This window comes from Ranitomeya imitator, chromosome 5 (genome assembly GCF_032444005.1).
Source record: "Ranitomeya imitator isolate aRanImi1 chromosome 5, aRanImi1.pri, whole genome shotgun sequence".
NCBI lineage: Eukaryota > Metazoa > Chordata > Amphibia > Anura > Dendrobatidae > Ranitomeya > Ranitomeya imitator.
This window is the reverse complement of record NC_091286.1, coordinates 232,868,294-232,894,144: the sequence shown is the minus strand read 5'-3', so window position 1 is coordinate 232,894,144 and position 25,851 is coordinate 232,868,294. Positions and strand designations below refer to the sequence as shown.

Genomic DNA, 25,851 nt, shown 5'->3' with positions numbered 1-25,851 from the left:
CATGTGCGCAAACCTCATCATCAACTACAAAAAATGTCGGACTGTTTTGCTTGCCAACAAGGGTTTTGCCACCAAGTATTAAGTCTTGCTTGCCAGAGTGATAAAATACCGTATATACTCGAGTATAAGCCGAGATTTTCAGCCCACTTTTTTGAGCTGAAAGTCCCCCTCTCGGCTTATACTCGAGTCATACCCAGGGGTCGGCAGGGGAGGGGGACCAGGGGTTGTCAAATTATACTCACCTACTCCTGGTGCGGTCCCTGGCTTCCCTGGCACCGGCAGCTTCTTCCTGTACTGTGTACTGAGCGGTCACATGGTACCGCTCATTACAGTAATGAATATGCGGCTCCACCTCCCATAGAGGTGGAGCCGCATATTCATTACTGTAATGAGCGGTAACAGTGCGGTGTCGGGGAAGCAGGGACTGCACCGCGCCAGAAGCAGGTGAGTATAGTGGGGAGGGGAGCACTGCGCAATATTCACCTGCTCCTCGTTCCGGGCGCCGCTCCCTCTTCTGCAGTGACGCTCAGGTCAGAGGGCGTGGTGACATGGTTAGTGCGCGCCGTCTGACTGAACGTCAGTGCAGAAGACGCTGAAGATGGAGTGGCGCCGGAACGAAGTCAGGTGAATATTGAAAGTGCCGGGGGCCTGAGCGACGGAGAGGTGAGTATGTGATTTTTTTTTTTTTATCGCAGCAACAGCAAATGGGACAAGTGTCTGTATGGTGCATCTATGGGGCCATAACGTTTGTGCAGCACTGTTGGGGCCATAACGTTTGTGCAGCACTATATGGGGCCATAAAGTTTGTTCAGCACTATATGGGACAAGTGTTTGTATGGAGCATCTATGGGGCCATAACGTTTGTGCAGCACTATATGGGGCCATAACGTTTGTGCAGAATTATATGGGGCAAGTGTCTGTATGGGGCCATAATTAACATTTGTGGAGCATTATGGTATATGGGGCAAGTGTCTGTATGGAGCATCTTATAGGGCCATAATCAAGGTTTGTGCAGCACTATATGGGGCAAATATATTTATGAAGCATCTTATGGGGCCATAATCAGCATTTGTGCAGCATTATATGGGGCAAATGTGTCTATGGAGCATCTTATGGGGCCATTATTAACCTTTATGCAGGATTATATGGGGCATATTTTAATATGGAGCATCTTATGGGGCCATCATAAACTTTATGGAGCATTATATGGGGCTCCTGATTCAATATGGATATTCAAAAACCCTTAACCTACTGATGTCTCAATTAATTTTACTTTTATTGGTATCTATTTTTACTTTTGACATTTACTGGTAACTGCTGCATTTCCCACCCAAGGCTTATACTCGAGTCGTTAAGTTTTCCCAGTTTTTTGTGGCAAAATTAGGGGGGTCGGCTTATACTTGAGTATATACGGTACTTATTTCTCACTGCAAATGCAAATACATTTATATAATGTATACAATGTGATTTTCTGGATTTTATTTTCGATATTGTATCTCTCAATGTTAAAATTAACTTACCCTTAAAATTATAGACTGTTCATGTCTTTGTCAGTGGGCACACTTACAAAATCAGCAAGGGATCAAATACTTATTTCCCTCACTGTATTTTTTTGCCAAAACCTAGATCTAGTCTCAAAAAAGGATGTAGAAAAATATGTTCTGGTCTGATGATACAAAGTTTGAAATTATTGGCAATGATTTTAAATGGATTGTTTGGTGCTCAGTCAACATTACACATCACCAAAAGAACACTGTACCCACAGTGAAGTATGGTGGAGGCAGCTTTATGCTTTGGGGCTGTTTTCCAGGAGCTTTAGTTAAGATTGAGGGAATTATGAGCTTTTCTAAAAAGCAGAATACAAAGAGCATTTTCACCTTTTAGCATGACAACACTACTTAGCATACCTCCAAATCAGCAAAAGAATGGCTTCACCAGAAGAAAATTAGAAGAAAAGTATAGAAATGGCACAGCCATAGCCAACACCTGAATCCAATTGAAAATATGTGGGTTGTCCTGAAGAGGGCGCTGTGGACTGGAAATGCCTTCGCACTATCACAAATTTGAGCATTACTGCAAAGAAGAGTGGGCAGAGATTGCCAATTCTAGATGTGCTATGTTGATTGACTCCTACTCAAAAAGACTGAATGCTGTCATACTTTCAAAGGGTTGTTCAACAAAGTATTAGTTTAAAGGTGTGCATATTTATACAACCAAATTAATTCAGTTATATTTTTTTTATTTTTCCACCCGAGGAAATTTCAGGTTACTTTTCAGTTGAATTCTATAGATTATGGGTAACCTCAATCTTCTTCACAGTGATGCTCTACAGGATTAAGCTCTAGATACTTTGAAGGCCATGGAAAAAAGAAAAACTCATTGTCATGTTCCAAGAACCAGTTGATGAGTGTTTTGCTCTTGTGGCATATGGCATTGTTGTGTTGTAAGTGTCCTCTTTTCCATTGTGTAGTGCCATGAAAATATGAACTGGATTCAACTGACTGGGCAATATTTTTCCCCTGCTCAGTGAATTAATTTGTATGTTCATTTACCTACTTACGGTAAATCTTGCATTTCTGTTTTCCTTAGTAAAGACACTTACAGCTAAGGAATGGTGAGTTGCACCTTCTGGCATATTAATCTTAGCAGCAGCATTCTATTCTGCTGCAGTTAACTTGAGTAAACAAAGATTCTTGACATTTTCCTCTGACTTCTTTGGTTGAGAAACTGTTAAGGTTCCCCATCAGTGGATGTTTTTCCTCTATAACAGTATTTTCAGTATATGAATACCATGCACAAGAAATCCCCACAAGGTTGTCAGACTATGAAATACTGGCCCTAGCTAGTCTAGCAGAGAAGACCATCACATGTGCAAAGTCACTCCGATTCCTTGATTTACCTATTCTGATATTGAGTTACATCAAAACTAATCCATAGTAAACTTGCTCATTTCATTTTATGCTGGACTCCATGGCTACCTATATAATTTCTATCCAGGAATGCTCCGATTGTGAAAGGGCAAGCGTCTCTAATAAAGTGGTCATTCAATGTATATGACAAATAACACTGTTTAAATTATATAGTTGGCTAAGGATTTCAAATTTCATTGAAGGGACACCCATTTATTGCATTTTTATAGAACACTGTCAAGATGAGATCAAATTGTATTCAAGAAATTGTTTTTCTGTAGAAAAATGTTTCTGTTGTATTCCGAGAGTCATAAGTGTTCATTCACATCTGTCAATAGACACATTATACTGGTAACACAAAAATTGGCAATTGATTGCTTGCCGTTAGAAATGGGGAAATGGGTGCAGAATAAATATGGTTCTAACAGTTCCCTTAGAAAAGCTCTTGGTGTCAGGCATCGCTATATATCTGTACATAAATATACAAACATTTGTATAATGGACGATTTACAATGCTGTCCTTTAGCGTTTTGATTTATCAGGTCATTTATCTGGGCCATGATGTCCGCTCTGCACTATATGCTCAGTTGCAGGTTATTTTTGCTTATATTTATTACTTTTCCTCGCTGAAACATAGGGTTACATGACACAAACATTTTTGGGCTCAATGTCAATCGGAAATATTTCATATCCTGTGACCAAAAACATCTAAAAAGAGCAATAAGATCAGTTTTTTTGTGTGTAAATAGCATAATTAAATCTCTTTATTATTGTGCAGCGCTTTAGTTCTTCCTTTTGTTGCGATTGTGCTCTCTCAACTACCAGGATCAATTATGGAAAATAAATAGATCATATATGTTACTATTACAATAAAACTCGAGCCTGCATCATAGCGCTACATTTCAGTCTATGACATTGATCCGCCCCGCTATTTTCAGGTATCTTGTGTCATAGTTGCCCTGACTAACTAACTACTTGATTCAACCTCAGCAGTGTTCAGGTGAACATGAGAGAGTTGGGGTACCGTCACACAGTGCAATTTTCATCGCTACGACGGTACGATCCGTGACGCTCCAGCGTCGTAGACTGCTGTCACACTTTGCAATCTACGACGCTGGAGCGATAATTTCATGACGTATGTGCGATGTAGAAGCCGTTGGTTACTATGCGCACATCGTATACGATATATGTTACACCATGCAATCATGCCGCCACAGCGGGACACTAGACGACGAAAGAAAGTTTCAAACGATCTGCTACGACGTACGATTCTCAGCGGGGTCCCTGATCGCAGGAACGTGTCAGACATTGCGATCTCGTAACTATATCGCTCGAACGTCACGAATCGTGCCGTCGTAGCGATCAAAATTGCACTGTGTGACGGTACCCTTGGGCAATGGGACCCCCATGATTTCTAACAGTCGTTATCTAGCCAGTTAATAAGGTGATAGTTTGTTTAGCTGGGATACCATTGTAAAGTAGTTTCTCGTTGGAGCAAGGTAAGCTTTTCTTTCTTCAACACTACATACTGCTGTTAATCAAGCTCTGGAACAGTGCGGAGGGCGTAACGGTGCACCAAGCACCTTCTGTTACAGATGGATTAAATATAAATTTTTCTGCCACTGCACCACTACAATATGTATTACTGGTGTGAATTTTGTAGGGGCTACATCCCCTATATTAATGTTTAAATAGTTGAATTTACAGTTCCCGTTAACCAATCAGGATATGTACAGCAAAATATTTTCCTGCTGAATAATAGAATAAGTTTATGAGAATCCTGGTCTAAACTATGAAGTTTCAAGAATAGAAATATATATATATATTTTTTATAATATCATTAATGCAGTTTTTCCTCTCTTGGCTTCCATTGTTCACATATTAAAGTATCGTTTTTCCATCTCCCTCTTTTCACACTTGCTTGCTGTTGTAGCTCACGGTTCTTTCCTCTGTACTGGCTCTAGGACCAGAACCCTGAGTAAATGACACGTTCTTTGTAATAAATCAATCCTTGACACTGCCAGAGCATGTTCGGTGTCACGTCCTCATGCCTCGTCATGGTGTGTTTGGTGCCATACTACCGTACACGCTTACCCTGCATTTATCTTGTTCTGGCAGTGGTAACACACTTGTTACGTCATTCCGGGTAAGTCTCTGCATAATTCTTAATTATTTATTTTTCGTAATATAGTTTGTGTCACTCTCCTGTATCATGGTTTATATCGTTGGCCTGAAGCCATTCATGATGAATTTCCGATGGTTGTGGATCATGTTCTAGGGTCATATTGTGTGTCACAGTGAAGCTGTTAGTAAGTGGTTTTTCTATTGCTGGCGGAGACTGAAGCAAGCTGTTCCTTTTCCAGCGGCTAGATCTAATATGTAGATTGTGTCACATTTACTGGGGAGGAGATACTGGGATTGAGCCACCTGTAGGTGCAACAAATAGGATAGCAACTAATCATGAGAACGGAGGCTCAACGATTTCCAGAGAATAATACTTTCTCAGAATTTGGCTTGCGTTAGCAAGATATTAAAGTAAATATTTCTGATGACAATGCACGTCTGTGTTCATTTACATCATTAGGAATATGGACTCACTAAGCAAATGTTGCCCTATGACTTGTCTGTTTGCTCAGCCTGGATTGATCCTTATGTTCTCACTGCAGGGAGTGTAAGAGACGCATGTAGTTTGTTTTCTCTGGTAAAGACAGTGGTATAAATTGTAATAATGCACAGTACTATATTCTCCAATATTAACTTTTATGCAAATGATGAAGCTCGAAGAATGAAAAAAGAACAGAATTGGAAGAAGTAATTTTGTATCATCACACCTGGCCCATTCACTGCATCATTTCTTTTGTAGGGTCAGTTGGCTCATTTCTAGAGCATTTATTTAAGGCAACAGACTATTCATACAAATCTTCTGGCATATAATTAATTGTAATCAAAAGATTGTAAATCATTGGACTGTGGTACCTGTGAGTTGCCTGGAAACCTTCTGTGTGTGTCTGACAAGCAAGAAAATGCCGGAACAAGTATTCAACACTGAAAGCTAGGTGCCCAATAAACCTGACATTGTGAAAAGAAAAAGATCTGCTTGACAAAATATAGCACTTGTGTTAGCACTCCCAGTTTAAAGAGAGTATCTGGGACTTTACAAAAAAATGCATCTAAGCACTAACAGGCAGGTAATTGCAGCTTACCTGCCTGTTGTACATGGCGGCGGTCTCCCCCGGCACATATCAGTCACAGATCGCTCCTGCCGGGGAATCTGCTGCCTCTGCTAACGAGACTGGGAAAGACTTCCGAGGTCATTCTTGATGACAGACGGCTCCCCCAATTAGGCAGCAGGGGTCTGGCTGTCAATCAGAAAGACCTCGTAAGTCCCATCCCATCAGCAAAGCAGACCGGAAAAGAAGCTTCCGCTGTGTAGACGCGACGTCGGCCGAGGTTTCCAAATCCCTGGTAGGAGCAGTCTCTGATGGGGGAAAAAGGCATCAGGCACAATAGGCAGGTAAGTATGCAATACATGTGTGGGTTCCTTCTTTAACTAGTCAACCATAATTATTTAATTGGTGATGTATGTAACTTTATGGTATAGAGTTGCACACAGTGGTGTTTTAACATTTGTGACCCCTTCTAAATTTAAAATATTTCTGCATACATTTGACATAAAGCTACATCAAATTTTTACACAGAGCCTAAAAGTAGATAAAGATAACCAAATCAAATAAATGAGTCAAAAATATTAGACTTTGTCATTTTATAAATGATCCAATATCACGTGTGTGAGTGGTAAAGTTAAGTGAACCTTTGCCGTAATTTTGTTTTATTTTTCCATCCACATAGCTGTATGATGGCTTGTTTTTTACTGGGTGACTTGTAGTTTTGAATGACGCCATTCATATTGCCGAAAAACAGAAAAAATAGCTTGTGGTGAAATTGGGGGAAAAATTCATTTCTGCCAAGGTTTTTTGTGTTTTGTTTTTATGGCTTACGTTTGGTGGTAAAAGTTACTATGACTCATGATTCTCCAAGTCAGTACAATTATGGCAATACCAAACTTGTATAGAATTTTTGTTTAAGTGGAGAATAACATTCAGAAGTTTTTTGTTTTTTTTTAAAAACATTAAAAAAAAATGTGAGAGTTTGTGTTGCTATATTCCAAGAAGTATCGTTTCTCCTTGCGTAGAGTGACATACTAAGCATGTCGAGGTGAGGAGAGTTAAAGCCGTTAAAGGGTCGACATTGACTGTTAGGATTGCTACTTCCAATTGGTGGCACTAGAGTTCTAGTCCTCTTCCTCTCTGAAGAGACAATTTGCATATTTCCCAAAGGCGCATTGCAGTTTTAAGTCTCCTCACCTCGACATGCTTAACATGTCACTCTCCGCAAGGAAACGATCAGGTTAATCCTTTATTTTTATTGATCAGTCGATTCTGAAAGCGGCAATACCAGATATGTGTATATTTGATTTTTTATTATTGTTTTATTTTGAATGGGGCGAAAGGCGGGTGATTTAAACCTTTATATTTTTTTTTATATATATTTAAAAAAAAAGAAAAATTATTTTTGCCGTGCTTTAACAACCTCCATGGGAGGCTAGAAGCTGGCATAGCCTGATCGGCTCTGCTACATAGGAGCAATGCTCAGATCGCTCCTATGTAGTAGAATTGCTGCTTTGCTATGAGCGCCGACCACAGGGTGGCGCTCACAGCAATCCGGCATCAACAACCATAGAGGTCTTCAATAGACCTCTGGTTGTCATGCCGACGCATCGCTGACCCCCGATCACATGGCGGGGGTCAGCGATGCGCTCATTTCCGGCCCGATGGCCGTAAGCAATAGTTTAATGCGGCTGTCAGCAGCATTTAACTAGTTAATAGGGGCGGGTGGATTGCGATTCCACCCTCTGCTATTGTGGGCACGTCAGCTGTGCAAAACAGCAGACATGTCCCGGCTTTGATGCGGGCTCACCGCCGGAGCCCGCATCAAAGTGGGGGTTCTGACCTCGGATGTACTATCCCTTCCGAGGTCAGAAAGGGGTTAATGCAATGTTGCGGCAACCAAAAAACGTAATTCTGGCATTTTAATTTTTTTCTCGCTACACCATTTAGCGATCAGGTTAATCCTTTTTTTTATTGATAGATTGGGTAATTGTGAACCAAATATCTCTGTTACATTTTTTTTATTTTTTTATTTTGAATGGAGTGAAAGGGGGGTGGTTTGAACTTTAATATATATTTTTTCATATTTTTATTCACATTTTTTTACTTTTGGCATGCTTCTATAGCCTCCATGGGAGACTAGAAGCTGCCATAACATGATCGGCTCTGCTACATACAACCCCTGGCAAAAATTATGGAATCACCGGCCTTGGAGGATGTTCATTCAGTTGTTTAATTTTTATAGAAAAAAAGCAGATAACAGACATGGCACACAACTAAAGTAATTTCAAATGGCAACTTTCTGGCTTTAAGAAACACTAAAGGAAATCAAGAACAAAAATGTGGTAGTCAGTAATGGTTACTTTTTTTAACCTAGCATAGGGGAAAAATTATGGAATCACTCAATTTTGAGGAAAAAAATTATGGAATCATGAAAAACAAAAAAACACTCCAACACATCAGTAGTATTTTGTTGCACCACCTCTGGCTTTTATAACAGCTTGCAGAGACATGGACTTAATGAGTGTCAAACAGTACTCTTCATCAACTTTCTCTGATTGCTGTTGCCAGATCAGCTTTGCAGGTTGGAGCCTTGTCATGGACCATTTTCTTCAACTTCCACCAAAGAATTCCAATTGGTTTGAGATCCGGACTATTTTTAGGCCATGACATTGACCTTACATGTCTTTTTTCAAGGAATGTTTTCACAGTTTTTGCTCTATGGCAGGATGCATTATCATCTTTAAAAATGATTTCATCATCCCAAAACATCCTTTCAATTGATGGGATAAGAAAAGTGTCCAAAATATCAACATAAACTTGTGCATTTATTGAAGATCTAATGGCAGACATCTCCCCAGTGCCTTTACCTGACATGCAGCCCCATATCATCAATGACTGTGGAAATTTGCTTGTTCTCTTCACGCAGTCATCTTTATAAATCTCATTGGAACGACACCAAACAAAAGTTCCAGCATCATCACCTTGCCCAATGCAGATTTGTGATTCATCACTGAATATCCAAGCCCTTTCCACTTCCTGCCGACTTCAACTCAAAAATATTTCACGAATCCGTTCATTCCTCAACCTAGAATCTGCAAAAACCCTAGTCCATGCCCTCATCATCTCTCGCCTTGACTACTTCAACCTCCTGCTCTGTGGCCTCCCCTTGAACACTCTCACACCCCTCCAATCTATTCTAAACTCTGCTGCCCGACTAATCCACCTGTCCCCCCGCTATTCCCCGGCCTCTCCCCTCTGTCAATCCCTTCACTGGCTCCCCATTGCCCAGAGACTCCACTACAAAACCCTAACCATGACGTATAAAGCCATCCACAACCTGTCTCCTCCATACATCTGTGACCTCGTCTCCTGGTACTTACCTACACGCAACCTCCGATCCTCGCAAGATATCCTTCTCTACTCCCCTCTTATCTCCTCTTCCCACAATCGTATACAAGATTTCTCTTGCGCATCCCCCATACTCTGGAACTCTCTACCACAACACATCAGACTCTCGCCTACCATCGAAACCTTCAAAAAGAACCTGAAGACCCACCTCTTCCAACAAGCCTAGAACCTGCAGTAACCACCGATCGACCAAACCGCTGCATGACCAGCTCTATCCTCACCTACTGTATTCTCACCCATCCCTTGTAGATTGTGAGCCTTCGCGGGCAGGGTCCTCACTCCTCCTGTACCAGTTATGACTTGTATTGTTTAAGATTATTGTACTTGTTTTTATTATGTGTACCCCTCCTCACATGTAAAGCGCCATGGAATAAATGGCACTATAACAATAAATAATAATAATATGACTTTCATCCAGCCATCCATAGTCCACCGTTGCTTTTCCTTAGCCCATTGCTACCTTGTTTTTTTCTATTTAGGTGTTAATGATGGCTTTCGTTTAGCTTTTCTGTATGTAAATCCCATTTCCTTTAGGCGGTTTCTTACACTTCGGTGCATCAGCATGACAACCAGAGGTCTCATTGAGACCTCTATGGTTGTTGATGCCGGATTGCTATGAGCGCCACCCTGTGGTCAGCACTCATAGCAATGCAGTAATTCTGCTACATAGGGCGATCTGAGCATCGCTTCTACAACCCCTGGCAAAAATTATGGAATCACCGGCCTTGGAGGATGTTCATTCAGTTGTTTAATTTTGTAGAAAAAAAGCAGATCACAGACATGGCACAAAACTAAAGTCATTTCAAATGGCAACTTTCTGGCTTTAGGAAACACTAAAAGAAATCAAGAACAAAAAATGTGGTAGTCAGTAATGGTTACTTTTTTAACCACAAATAATTTTTAACACTTCTACTTTCTGTACAAAAAAATTGTTTAAAAAAATGATGGCCATGTAAAGTAGATACCATGAGATACGGCCTTCCCAAAACCCTGTCTGATGACAAATGCACATCTAGCATTTATTTATTTATATCTATTTATGGATGCCTGCTGCATCCTGCTAGATGTGCATTTGTCATCGACAGGGTTTTCGGAAGGCCTTTTCTTAGGCCCTTTTCACACGTCAGTGTCTCCAGTACATGTGGTGACAGTTTTCTCGCATATCGGAGACACTGACACACGTAGACCCATTCAAATGAATGGGTCTATGTACATGTGTTTTCACGGACCGTGTGTCCATGTGCAAAGCATGCAGACATGTCCGTTTTCACCCGGACACACGGGCCGCAAAACATGCCACACACGTGCACACAGAGAACAGTGCATACTGTCCTCTGTGTGCATGGACAGCAGCCGGAAAAGTAGCGCTACTGTAAGCCGCTGTTCCCTGGTGGCTGGTGCTGAACGCAGCTTTCATCCATTCTCCGCAGCTCTGCCGGTGAGCAGGGGAGAATGAATGAAAAACCCAACATGGGGTCTCCCTATGTTTTTAAACCAACCTGGAAAAACTCACAGGTGCTATTCTCAGGCTGGTAAGGGGCCATGGATATGGCCCCCCCAGCCAAAAAAAACAGCAGCCTGCAGCTGCCCAGAAAAGGGCAATTCTGGAGCTTTGCCTGGTTCTTCCCACTTGCCCTGTAGCTGTGGCAAGTGGGGTAATGGGGGGGTTAATCTCACCTTCCTATTGAAAGGTGACATTAAGCCCAGTTTAGTAATGGAGAGGTGTCAATAAGATATCTCTCCATTACTAATCCTATAGTTGGTAAAGGGTTAAATAAACACCACACAGTAAGAATAAAGTCTTTTAATGAAATCATACACCACACAGTTTGCCATCTTTATTGTTTCTGCTAATCCAAATGATGCCCTCGATCTCCTGTGCTAATGCGACCGCTCTGGCTGTAAACTACTGGGGAATGAATGAGAAGCAGCGGGCACAGGCTCAATAACTAGGAGTGATATCACTGAGTCTGTGCTTGCTGCCGGCATGAACATGATGAGGTCACTGTGACAGCTTGAACTGCTGTGACCTCACTTGTATTCTCCCACGGTCCTGAGATCACAGGAGTTTATGCCGGCAGCGAGCACAGACTAGTTACTGAGCCTGCGCCCGCTGCATCTCATTCATTCATTCTCCCCTGCTCGCGCTGCTCGCCGGCAGAGCAGGGGAGAATGGATGACAGCCGTATTCAGCACCAGCCGCCAAGTAACAGTGCTTACTGTAGTGCTACTTTCCCAGCATCCATCTACAGTTAGGTCCATATATATTTGGACAGAGACAACATTTTTCTAATTTTGGTTATAGACATTACCACAATGAATTTTAAACAAAACAATTCAGATGCACTTGAAGTTCAGACTTTCAGCTTTCATTTGAGGGAATCCACATTAAAATTGGATGAAGGGTTTAGGAGTTTCAGCTCCTTAACATGTGCCACCCTGTTTTTAAAGGGACCAAAAGTAATTGGACAATTGACTCCAAGGCTATTTCATGGACAGGTGTGGGCAATCCCTTCTTTATGTCATTCTCAATTAAGCAGATAAAAGGCCTGGAGTTGATTTGAGGTGTGGTGCTTGCATTTGGAAGGTTTTGCTGTGAAGTAAACATGTGGTCAAAGGAGCTCTCCATGCAGGTGAAACAAGCCATCCTTAAGCTGCGAAAACAGAAAAAACCCATCCGAGAAATTGCTGCAATATTAGGAGTGGCAAAATATACAGTTTGGTACATCCTGAGAAAGAAAGAAAGCTCTGGTGAACTCATCAATGCAAAAAGACCTGGGCATCCACGGAAGACAACAGTGGTGGATGATGGCAGAATAATCTCCATGGTGAAGAGAAACCCCTTCACAACAGCCAACCAAGTGACCAACACTCTCCAGGAGGTAGGTGTATCAATATCCAAATCTACCATAAAGAGAAGACTGCATGAAAGTAAATACAGAGGGTTCACTGCACGGTGCAAGCCACTCATAAGCATCAAGAATGAAAAGGCTAGACTGGACTTTGCTAAAAAAAAAATCTAAAAAAGCCAGCACAGTTCTGGAAGAACATTCTTTGGACAAATGAAACCAACACCAACCTCTACCAGAATGATGGAAAGAGAAAAGTATGGCAAAGGTGTGGTACAGCTCATGATCCAAAGCATAGCACATCATCTGTAAAACACGGCGGAGGCAGTGTGATGGCTTGGGCATGCATGGCTGCCAGTGGCACTGGGTCACTAGTGTTTATTGAAGATGTGACACAGGACAGAAGTAGCCGAATGAATTCTGAGGTATTCAGAGCCATACTGTGTGCTCAGATCCAGCCAAATGCAGCCAATGCATTGGTCATCGTTTCATACTACAGTTGGACAATGACCCAAAACATAAAGCCAAAGCAACCCAGGAGTTTATTAAAGCAAAGAAGTGGAATATTCTTGAATGACCAAGTTAGTCACCTGATCTCAACCCAATTGAGCATGCATTTCACTAGTTAAAGACTAAACTTCAGACAGAAAGGCCCACGAACAAACAGCAACTGAAAACCACCGCAGTGAAGGCCTGGCAGAGCTTCAAAAAGGATGAAACGCAGCATCTGGTGATGTCCATGCGTTCAACACTTCAGGCAGTCATTGTCAACAAAGGGTTTTCAACCCAAGTACTAAAAATGAACATTTAATTTAAAATTATTGAATCTGTCCAATTACTTTTGGTGCCTTTAAAAACAGGGTGGCACATGTTAAGGAGCTGAAACTCCTAAACCCTTCATCCAATTTTAATGTGGATACCCTCAAATGAAAGCTGAAAGTCTGAACTTCAAGTGCATCTGAATTGTTTTGTTTAAAATTCATTGTGGTAATGTCTATAACCAAAATTAGAAAAATGTTGTCTCTGTCCAAATATATATGGACCTAACTGTATGTGTTACTGATGCGGCACACGTGTGCCGCACGTAGTACACACACGGACACCGATATCTCCGGTACCGTTTTTTTTTCGGCACTGGAAATATCAGGACGTGTGAAACCGGCCTTTTGGTATGTGTTTTTCGATGTAAAGTAGACGTGGTAAATGCTATTTTTTATGTATTTTGTGTGGAATTTGATTTAAGGGCATAGAAATTCAAAGTTTGAAAATTGCTAAGGTATCTAATTTTTGTCAAATTTTAAATATTTCATAAATAAACACAAATCATATCAACCAAAATTTACCACAACCATGAAGGAAAATACAACGAAAAAACAGTCTCAGAATCACTAGGATATGTTCAAGTGTTCTAGAGGTCTCATAAAGTGACAAGGGTTAAGACCCCAAAAAATAAAAGTTTGAAAATTGCAAAGTTTTTCTAAAATTTTGTTCCATTTTAGATCTTTTCAGAAAAAAATGCAAATGTTGACAACTTAAATTTACCACTAACATGAAGTACAATGTGCCATGAAAAATGTATTTCAGAATCACTGAGATATATAGAAGCATTCCAAAGTTATTACCAGATAGTGTTTGAAGAATTTTTCCTCGTCGGGAAGGTGAAATTGGTTTCAGCAGTAAGCAGAAAAAAGAGAAGATTAGTACAAATATATATGTCTGAGTGCGGGAATGGACAATGTCTTCTTGTCCTTACAATTTATTTTTAATATTATTACAAAATACAATGTGCTTTTAACATAGGTTAATTCAGTTTTCTTACTCTGAAGAAATAAAATTGGTGTATATGATGTTCCCTTCTCGGTTGCTGCTTTCCTTCTCTTCCTTGTCTATGGAGCCTCAGAGTTTTCAGACCTTCATACTTTGAAAAGTTTTGCAGTAAGATGCTTTGATCCCCCTTAAAAGATTATTCTTAACATTTAAAGCTTTTGCTAGATGATAACTTGTGCCTGCTGTGTACCCACTGATCCTGAGAGTGGGGTTGCAAAATGCCCTGTCTGAATAGAATGATGATACTGCATGCTCCATTCATTTTCCATGGGACTGCTGCATATTGCCGATTTGGCATTTTAGAGCCCCGTTCTCAAGATAAAAGGAGTTGGGAGTGGTAAGACCCCACCAATCCGCAAGTTATCACCTACTGTTGGCTGGATGTCAACTTTCAATGTTGGGGATAACCTTTAAAGGGAACCTGTCACCCCGAAAATCGCGGGTGAGGTAAGCCCACCGGCATCAGGGGCTTATCTACAGCATTCTGTAATGCTGTGGATAAGACCCCGATGTTACCTGAAAGAGGAGAAAAAGACGTTAGATTATACTCACCCAGGGGCGGTCCCGCTGCTGGTCAGGTCAGATGGGCGTCTCTGGTCCGCTGCGGCGCCTCCCATCTTCTTTCCATGACGTTCTCTTCTGATCTTCAGCCACGGCTCCGGCGCAGGCGTACTTTGTCTGCCCTGTTGAGGGCACAATAAAGTACTGCAGTGCGCAGGCGCCGGAAAGGTCAGAGAGGCCCGGCGCCTGCGCACTGCAGTACTTTGCTCTGCCCTCAACAGGGCAGACAAAGTACGCCTGCGCCAAAGTACGCCTACCCCTGGGTAAGTATAATCTAACGTCTTTTTCTCCTCTTTCAGGTAACATTGGGGGCTTATCTACAGCATTACAGAATGCTGTAGATAAGCCCCTGATGCCGGTGGGCTTACCTCACCCGCGATTTTCGGGGTGACAGGTTCCCTTTAACCCCTTAAGCCCCGAGGGTGGTTTGCACGTTAATGACCGGGCCAATTTTTACAATTCTGACCACTGTCCCTTTATGAGGTTATAACTCTGGAACGCTTCAACGGATCTTGGCGATTCTGACATTGTTTTCTTGTGACATATTGTACTTCATTTTAGTGGTAACATTTATTCGATATAACTTGCGTTTATTTGTGAAAAAAACGGAAATTTGGCAGAAAATTTCGCAATTTTCCAACTTTAAATTTTTATGCCCTTAAATCACAGAGATATGTCACGCAAAATACTTAATAAGTAACATTGCCCACATGTCTACTTTACATCAGCACAATTTTGGAACCAAAATGTTTTTTTCTTAGGGAGTTATAAGGGTTAAAAGTTGACCAGCAATTTCTCATTTTTACAACACCATTTTTTTTCAGGGACCACATCTCATTTGAAGTCATTTTGAGGGGTCTATATGATAGAAAATACCCAAGTGTGACACCATTCTAAAAACTGCACCCCTCAAGGTGCTCAAAACCACATTCAAGAAGTTTATTAACCCTTCAGGGGTTTCACAGGAATTTTTGGAATGTTTAAATAAAAATGAATATTTAACTTTTTTTCACACAAAATTTATTTCAGCTCCAATTTGTTTTATTTTACCAAGGGTAACAGGATAAAATGGATGCCAAACGTTGTTGTACAATCTGTACTGAGTGCGCTGATACCCCATATGTGGGGGTAAACCACTGTTTGGGCGCATGGCAGAGCTCGGAAGGAAAGGAGCGCCATTTGACTTTTCAATGCAAAATTGACAGGAATTGAGATGGGACGCCATGTTGCGTTTGGAGAGCCCCTCATGTGCCTAAACATTGAAACCCCCCACAAGTGACACCATTTTGGAAAGTAGACACCCTAAGGAACTTATCTAGATGTGTGGTGACCACTTTGACCGACCAATTGCTTCACAGAAGTTTATAATGCAGAGCCGTAAAAATAAAAAATCATATTTTTTCACAAAAATGATCTTTTCGCCCCCAATTTTTTATTTTCCCAAGAGTAAGAGAAGAAATTGGACCTCAAAAATTGTTGTCCAATTTGTCCTGAGTACGCTGATACCCCATATATGGGTGTAAACCATTGTTTGGGCGTATGGCAGAGCTCGGAAGGGAAGGAGCGCCATTTTACTTTTCAATGCAAAATTGACTGGAATTGAGATGGGATGCCATGTTGCGTTTGGAGAGCCCCTCATGTGCCTAAACATTGAAACCCCCCACAAGTGACAACATTTTGGAAAGTAGACACCCTAAGGAACTTATCTAGATGTGTGGTGAGCACTTTGACCCAACAAGTGCTTCACAGAAGTTTATAATGCAGAGCCGTAAAAATAAAAAATCATATTTTTTCACAAAAATGATCTTTTCGCCCCCAATTTTTTATTTTCCCAAGAGTAAGAGAAGAAATTGGACCTCAAAAATTGTTGTCCAATTTGTCCTGAGTACGCTGATACCCCATATATGGGTGTAAACCATTGTTTGGGCGTATGGCAGAGCTCGGAAGGGAAGGAGCGCCATTTTACTTTTCAATGCAAAATTGACTGGAATTGAGATGGGATGCCATGTTGCGTTTGGAGAGCCCCTCATGTGCCTAAACATTGAAACCCCCCACAAGTGACACCATTTTGGAAAGTAGACCCCTTAAGGAACTTATCTAGATGTGTGGTGAGCACTTTGACCCAACAAGTGCTTCACAGAAGTTTATAATGCAGAGCCGTAAAAATAAAAAATCATATTTTTTCACAAAAATGATCTTTTCGCCACCAATTTTTTATTTTCCCAAGGGTAAGAGAAGAAATTAGACCACAAAAGTTGTGCAATTTGTCCTGAGTGCGACGATACCCCATATGTGGGGGTAAACCACTGTTTGGGCGCATGGCAGAGCTCGGAAGGAAAGGAGCGCCATTTGACTTTTCAATGCAAAATTGACTGGAATTGAGATGGGACGCCATGTTGCGTTTGGAGAGCCCCTGATGTGCCTAACCATTGGAACCCCTCACAAGTGACACCATTTTGAAAAGTAGACCCCTTAAGGAACTTATCTAGATGTGTGGTGAGCACTTTGACCCAACAAGTGCTTAACAGAAGTTTATAATGCAGAGCCGTAAAATTAAAAAATCTTATTTTTTCACAAAAATGATCTTTTCGCTCCCACTTTTTTATTTTCCCAAGGGTAAGAGAAGAAATTAGACCACAAAAGTTGTTGTGCAATTTGTCCTGAGTGCGACGATATCCCATATGTGGGGGTAAACCACTTTTTGGGCGCATAGCAGAGCTCGGAAGGGAAGGAGCGCCATTTGACTTTTCAATGCAAAATTGACTGGAATTAAGATGGGACGCCATGCTGGTTTGGAGAGCCCCTGATGTGCCTAAACATTAAAACCCCCCACAAGTGACACCATTTTGGAAACTAGACCCCCTAAGGAACTTATCTAGATGTGTTTTGAGAGCTTTGAACCCCCAAGTGTTTCACTACAGTTTACAACGCAGAGCCGTTAAAATAATTTTTTTTTTTCGCAAAAATTATTTTTTAGCCCCCAGTTTTGTATTTTCACAAGGGTAACAGAATAAATTGGACCCCAAAAGTTGTTGTCCAATTTGTCCTGAGAACGCTGATACCCAATATGTGGGGGGGAACCACTGTTTGGGCGCATGGCAGAGCTCGGAAGGGAAGGAGCGCCATTTGGAATGCAGACGTAGATGGATTGGTCTGCAGGAGTCACGTTGCATTTGCAGAGCCCCTGATGTACCCAAACAGTACAAACCCCCCACAAGTGACCCCATATTAGAAACTAGACCTCCCAAGGAACTTATCTAGATGTGTTGTGAGAACTTTGAACCCCTAAGTGTTTCACTACAGTTTATAACGCAGAGCCGTGAAAATAAAAATTCTTTTTTTTCTTTCACAAAAATGATTTTTTATCCCCCAGCTTTGTATTTTTACAAGGGTAACAGAATAAATTGGACCCCAAAAGTTGTTGTCCAATTTGTCCTGAGTACGCTGATACCCCATATGTGGGGGGGAACCACGGTTTGGGCGCATGGCAGAGCTCGGAAGGGAAGGAGCGCCATTTGGAATGCAGACTTAGATGGATTGGTCTGCAGGAGTCACGTTGCATTTGCAGAGCCCCTGATGTACCCAAACAGTACAAACCCCCCACAAGTGACCCCATATTAGAAACTAGACCTCCCAAGGAACTTATCTAGATGTGTTGTGAGAACTTTGAACCCCTAAGTGTTTCACTACAGTTTATAACGCAGAGCCGTGAAAATAAAAAATCCTTTTTTTTCACAAAAATGATTTTTAGCCCCCCAAATTTTTATTTTCCCAAGGATAACAAGAGAACTTGGACCTAAAAAGTTGTTGTCCAATTTGTCTCGAGTACGATGATACCCCATATGTTGGGGTAAACCCCTGTTTGGGCGCACGGGAGAGCTCGGAAGTGAAGGAGCACTGTTTTACTTTTTCAATGCAGAATTGGCTGGAATTGAGATCGGACGCCATGTCACGTTTGGAGAGCCCCTGATGTGCCTAAACAGTGGAAACCCCCCAATTATAAATTAAACCCTAATCCAAACGCACCCCTAACCCTAATCCCAACTGTAACCCTAACCACACACCTAACCCTGACACACCCCTAATTCTAATCCCAACCCTAATCCCAACCGTAAATGTAATCCAAACCCTAGCCCTAACCCTAGCCCTAACACTAGCCCTAACCCTAATGGGAAAATGGAAATAAATACATTTTTTTTATTTTATTATTTTTCCCTAAGGCTAGGTTCACATTGCGTTAGGGAAATCCGTTTAGCGCTAGCGGATTGCGCTAACGCAATGTCTTTTTGGGTGTCGTGTTTAGTGGTCGCGTTAACGTCCCCGCTCTGGAAGATCGGGGATCGGACCTCGGGCGCGCCGCGGACGCTGCAAGCAGCGTCCGAGGCGCGCCACAAAAGAACGGCACCTTGCTAGCGCGAGCCGAAAATGGCACGCTCTAGCGATGCGCTACACCCGAAAATCACATTGCTGTCAATGGGTGTGCTAACGGACCCGTTGCACGGCTTTAATTGTGACATTTTCGCCGTGCAACGCTGTCCGTTAGCGTTAACCCATTAACGCAATGTGAACCTAGCCTAACTAAGGGGGTGATGAAGGGGGGTTTGATTTACTTTTATAGCGTTTTTTATATCGGATTTTTATGATTGGCAGCCGTCACACACTAAAAGACGCTTTTTATAGCAAAAAAGTTTTTGCGTCTCCACATTTTTCCATATTTTGGTCTACAGAGTCATGTGAGGTCTTGTTTTTTGCGGGACGAGTTGACGTTTTTATCGGTTACATTTTCGGACACGTGACAGTTTTTGATCGCTTTTTATTCCGATTTTTTGTGAGGCAGAATGACCAAAACCAGCTATTCATGAATTTCTTTTGGGGGAGGCGTTTATACCGTTCCGCGTTTGGTAAAATTGATGAAGCAGTTTTATTCTTCGGGTCAGTACGATTACAGCGATACCTCATTTATATCATTTTTTTCATGTTTTGGCGCTTTTATACGATAAAAGCTATTTTATAGAAAAAATAATTATTTTGGCATCGCTTTATTCTGAGGACTATAACTTTTTTATTTTTTTGGTTATGATGCTATATGGCGGCTCGTTTTTTGCGGGACAAGATGATGTTTTCAGAGGTACCATGGTTATTTATATCCGTCTTTTTGATCGCGTGTTATTCCACTTTTTGTTCATCGTTTTGATAATAAAGCGTTGTTTTTTGGCTCGTTTTTTTTTTTTTTTTTTCTTACGGTGTTCACTGAAGGGGTTAACTAGTGGGCCAGTTTTATAGGTCGGGTCGTTACGGACGCGGCGATACTAAATATGTGTACTTTTATTGTTTTTTTGGTTTTTTTTTAGATAAAGAAATGTATTTATGGGAATAATATTTTTTTTTTTTCTTCTTTATTTAGGAATTTTTTTTTTTTTTTTTACACGTGTGGAAATTTTTTTTTTTACTTTTTCACTTTGTCCCAGGGGGGGGACATCACAGATCACCGATCTGACAGTGTGCACAGCACTCTGTCAGACCGGTGATCTGACATACAGCCGGGCAGGATTAGAGCTGCAGCTGCAGCCTGATCCTGACCCGGAAGTGCTCCCTGCAGGACCCGGATGCAGCCCCGCGGCCATTTTGGATCCGGGGACTGCAGGGAGAAGACGCTCGGTACATGGTGAGTACATCACCCTGCATGGGTGCACGGTGAGTCCCTGCACCGCCGGCACACCGCGATCATCTTTGATCGCGGTGTGCCGGGGGTTAATGTGCCGGGAGCGGTCCGTGACCGCTCCTGGCACATAGTGCCGGATGTCAGCTGCGATAGGCAGCTGACACCCGGCCGCGATCGGCCACGCTCCCCCCGTGAGCGCGGCCGATCGCATATGACGTACTATCCCGTCACTGGGAATTAAGTCCCAGGTCACCTGGACGGGATAGTACGTCATATGGGATTAAGGGGTTAAGTTGCAAATATCACATGATGTATTTTTACCTAGAAGGGAGACTGGTGCTACAGCTCACAGTAAAATCTGCAAGTGTTACATTGTAGTATTGCTGTGGATTTGCTGTCAGTTTCAGTGTTTGTCTTTTGAAAATCTTGTGCACATATTTTGCACTGTAAATTGCTTTCACTTTAAATGTCAGATTTGCACTGATAAGTCGCAATAAATCGGCCACATCAAAAGTGGCCTTATAATGAATGCAGACTTTACTAAGTTACCGTAGATATTTTCTTCTTGGTAAATTTTTCTTTTTCCTGAACAAAATGTATTTAAACAGTAAATTTACCTAACACTTGCACTTTCTCGACAGGTTATGGGACTTTTCCAAACCATCACCACTGCTTGAAACTGTGGAGCATCATACAGAGTTTACTTGTGGCCTTGACTTCAGCATTCTTGTTCCAGGACAGGTATATATATATATATATTTATTCCCAAAGCCTCTCTACTAATACGGTGTGTACATCAGTGGGAGATATCTGACAGCAGCATTTAAGTGGTTCATTACTGAGTGTAGGGGATCCATTGTAGCACACATTGATCCCCACTTCTTCCTTCGGCGATGCAATTGCAGCATTTCAGGCGGTCATCATGGTAGCTATAAGATAGATAGATAGATAGATATAGATACATATATATATATATATATATATATATAGATATAGATATAGATATCTGTATGTGTATATATACAAATATATATTGTAATATAAAGCAAGCCTCGCTTTACTACTTTACTCGCCGTCATGTCAGCAGCGCAGCAACCAGCCAGCGATCTCTGCAACCGCTAAGCTTACTGTCTATCATGCTGTTGACATGACTTGTACGAAAAAGAAATAAAAAAGCTCACTACACTGGAAAGTTCATAAATGAATGCGAGTTCCTGCTGGTGAAGCTCAGCTACTGTAGAACCAACAAAGAAAAAAGGATTTTCCGGCACTTCTATCCATAAAATTAATCTTTTTATTAGAAATTCATTCAAAACAGTAGGATCTATCATAGGATTCCTATGACTTAAGGGCCTAGTGTACGCCAGAAACGTGTAAGGTTTTATTCTCATGATGGATTCTCCTGTTTTTAGATTAATTTCTGATAAGAATAATTTTATGGCTAGAAGCACTGGAATATTCATTTTTATTCTTCGGTTCTGCTGTTGACATGACGTCAACGCTGAAGCTAGTATCGGATACCAGGAGCAACTGTGGAAATTGGGTGGTGTACCCAGGGAGTGATGTTTTTTTTTAATAACAAACTGTTTCCGAGTACTGTGATTTTCTAAAAGCGGATAAACCATTTGAGACCGATATATAACAATAAGGCTCGGTTAGGTGGAGCACACAGCTCATGCATCCATCTCCCTAGGCTGTCGGAAGCACTTTGTATTAATGTTTTGTGAGCTTGCACCTTGTAGACCCAGCCAGTAAATGGAACAGTGAATTAGTACTGGTGATATTGGAATGAGAACTATCGTTATGGCTATATGGACTGGCATAATTTCCTTGAACGTCACTTGTATTAAGTAATATTTCTTAGCTCATTGACCGTAACTCTTCACATGCTTTACTAAACAATAACCTCTTGCAGTCAGAAATCACAATGAAAGGTGAATGGGTTTAAACGAGGTAGAAATTAGCAATGCTGGAGGAACTTACATCACAGTGTTGTGCTTTCATTGGGAAATGCAGACTATTTTTTTCACAGCTTGAAATTCAGTATCTGCATGTTTTTTTGTCAAAAACAGTTATTCAGTCACTTACCACACAGCTTGGCCATCAACCCACGTAGCCATGACCTGTGAGCAATATATTCTGAATGTAGACTGTTTACTAAGTTCCGAACATTGCAATTTTACGCAAGATTGCCTCCTTCCCCCTATAAGCTTCCTTGGTCTTAATAATCGGTACAGTATTTCAGTTTGTTTTGTTTTTTGCATGCACTGGTCAAACTGCTAGAGCTTTAGTTTTTTTTTCAGTAGTTTTAGTTTAAAGTGATTTTTTTACTTTTTTTTTCATGACAAGTTTGGCTTTATTATCTTACTAATTTTAACCAATTAACAGTTACTTTTTTCAGAAGTTTTAATTAAATACAATTTTATTTCTTTCATATTTGGTTTACAGTATATGAGAAATACTAGGCACGTTTTAGAATTCTTCGGTTTTATGTATCAGGAAAGAATAAAAATACACAATTTTAGAAATCTTAAATTGAGGTATATACAACCTAAAATGAACGACACATGGCCCATTGCATAATAATTATTTAACAAAAACTATACCAAAATGCAGAAGAAGTGTGTAAAAAATTAAATACATGCTTACTGTTTCCATAAGGGTGTAGGTAGCAGAAAGATGCATCTAATCAATGAGCACAATATGATGTGATATCATTTAGAGTAGTCAGGGAATAAATAACAGCACCATGTATATAGTTATCAAGGAGACAAAATGCAGCAAAAAGTACAAGAAAACAATGCGCTCTGAAATCCGGGCAGCTGCCCTCCACCGACACTCATTTTGTGTTGCAGCTTTCCATATAAAACTGAAATTTTTTGCTCCTTATATTAAATTACAGTACATGCATGCTCATGTCACTTGCACCTCAAAAGCACCTTCAGAATCCACCCCTTTCTTACTTTGGAAACATCCTAATTGCAGCAGTCTGGCATATTTGTTGCATCTCTACACTGATGTCTCTACCCTGTACCAATTTACTGCTCTGGGTGACCACTCACTTTAAAAAAACTATATTAACGCATCATGTTCTCTAACAAAGCTTTCCATTGTTTCACCTCCCTTCATGTTGGTCAGTTTACCTGTCCTCTCTGTTCTGCTACTTATCTAAGATTAACATATTCTGTAATCACAACACCCCAATATTTTCCCAACAACTTTTCTTGTGCTGTTCCAGATTTTAGGAATGTGCTTACGTAGCCTTCAAATTTATTCCTATCATCCAAAGCTTTAAAGTGGTTGTCCACTACTAGGACAACCACTTCTTGATGAAAATGTTTGGCCACCATAAAATAATAAAGCCTATACTCACCTTTTGTGCAGGCGCTGTTCCCATGGTGTTGGCACTCGCTCTTGTGCAGTCTTGTGACGCCGGCGCCCAATCAGTCTTTGTCTCTGCCTTAGGCTGGGTTCACACTGCGTTGTGTGAACCCGTTTAATGGACTACGTTACACCGTGGCATAACGCGGTGTAGCGCAGTCCGTTAACGCCGCCATTACTTGCCATGGCGACCGCATCGCTAGCGCACGCCCACAATGGGTGTGCGCTAGCGATGTGCCGTCATTGAGTGATGGACCCGAGACGCGGGCTGCAGCGTTTCCGGGTCCGTCACTGCTAGCGCAGATGGAGCTAGCAGATGCTCCATCTGCGCTAGCGCAATGCCAAAGTCGGCGCTTGCATTAATGCAGTCCGTTTAACGGATTTGTTGAACGGACTGCACAACGCAAGTGTGAACCTAGCCTAAGGCAGAGACAAAGACTGATTGGGCGCCGGCGTCACAAGACTAGGACATTTTGAACATGGAAAGGAAGACCGGTCTGCAGCTAATCTGACTTCCTCTTCATGCTGAAAACTAGAGATAAGCGAATATTGTCGTCTCCCTCCTTATTAGGCAAGCTATAGCGCTTACCGAAGAAGCTTCAGCGGGAACCCGGCTAACCCTGTTTGTTGGACTCCCCATGCATTGTTGTGACAGTCACACAGCCGCGACACATGCAGCTGCGGCGCTGGACAGCTGATTCAGGAGCGCTCCAGTTAGCCTGCTTCTTTGGTAAGTGCTATAGCTTGCCGAATAAGGAGGGAGCTCACTATATTTGCTCATCTCTACTCAAAATGTTTGAAGGTGCGGACAGTGACGCCAGTGTTGATTGGGCGCTGGCGTCACATGTCACAACACCGCACGACAACCCCGGGGATATGGAGTGCCGATACCGTGTGAACGCTGTCGGCACGGGAGGTGAGTTTAAGCTTTATTATGTTATCGGGGCCAAGCATTCAGTATGAGAAGAAGTTGTCCAAATAATGGACAACTTCTTTAAGTTTAGACTAAAAAATGTATATGTATCATGTTAGGCAAGGCTAGCACAAGAAATACGTTTACTATTATTCCTTAGAACCCGAATACCTTTATTCAATAGTAACTTCAACATTTCTTGCTCCCTTGAAATCTGTGCACAGAGAATTTGGCTGTATTTGGATTACCCTACTATTTCTAAATGATGGCTGCACCAGTGTGGAAAATATGTACTTTTATTTTTTGGTAACCCGTGTCTTCTCATAGATTATAAGCTCTTAAAACTAAACTGACCCTACTCGTGTGTAAATTATCATTTTGTTTCTTACTCTAAGTTAGATTTTCTTTAAACATGTTTCCTCTAAAATATAAAGCGATGCAGAACATGTTGGTGCATTTGGAAGATAGAATGATGATGACACCAATTTGTGGTCAAAACATTCAGTTTAGAGTTGAAAACATTTAATATCATGATGTGATTAAATATTAAATGCAGTGAGCAATGAGAAAAGTGCTCTTTTTACCTCCAAGTAAAAAGCGTCCAGTTAACCAGCAGATTTATAGCGTATATGTATTTCATGCATTTATTGTATGTATACATTCAATGATCTATTGCACAATTACGTTGAATGAGTCAGTAAAATCCAAGCAAGTGTGCCGAATAGATTAATTTAATCTGACATTTGTTTGTGACTGGAGCTCCATGATTCACACATACTCAATATTATGCCAACATTTTTTTTATCATGCAAATTCATATAGTTTAGTCAGCGTATGTGTGGATTATGTATTGAGAGGCAGTGTCTGAATCGAAAAGTGCTGAAAGTGTTTAAATGCTTCCCATTTTTTGTGAATGTGGACTTTAAAATGAGTACTAGTCTATATAAATCAAATTTGGTGGGAACAATTGAAGCTTTCTGGCCACATTCATTCTCAGTCACCCATCACTCATTCTGCAAAGCATTCTCTTGACAAAGTAAAACATATACATAGGTGAATGCATCACTCCATTAATATGAAAATTCAGGAGATGAAGCCTCTTTCAGTCTTATCACATTGAATTTGTACTACAGACTGAACTGGAACATTTTCTTTGTTCAAAAACTTGGTC

The 25,851-nt window shown here is 41.2% G+C and overlaps 1 protein-coding gene across 1 annotated transcript in view; it reads left to right on the top strand.

The window, feature by feature from the left end:
- The window catches only part of PEX7 (peroxisomal biogenesis factor 7), a 282,390-nt gene that overhangs the window by 196,374 nt on the left and 60,165 nt on the right, over positions 1-25,851 (top strand). The window contains exon 9 of the mRNA XM_069725962.1: positions 21,028-21,127. Coding sequence (XP_069582063.1) covers positions 21,028-21,127 — 100 coding nt within the window. The remainder of the gene's footprint in view (positions 1-21,027; positions 21,128-25,851) is intronic.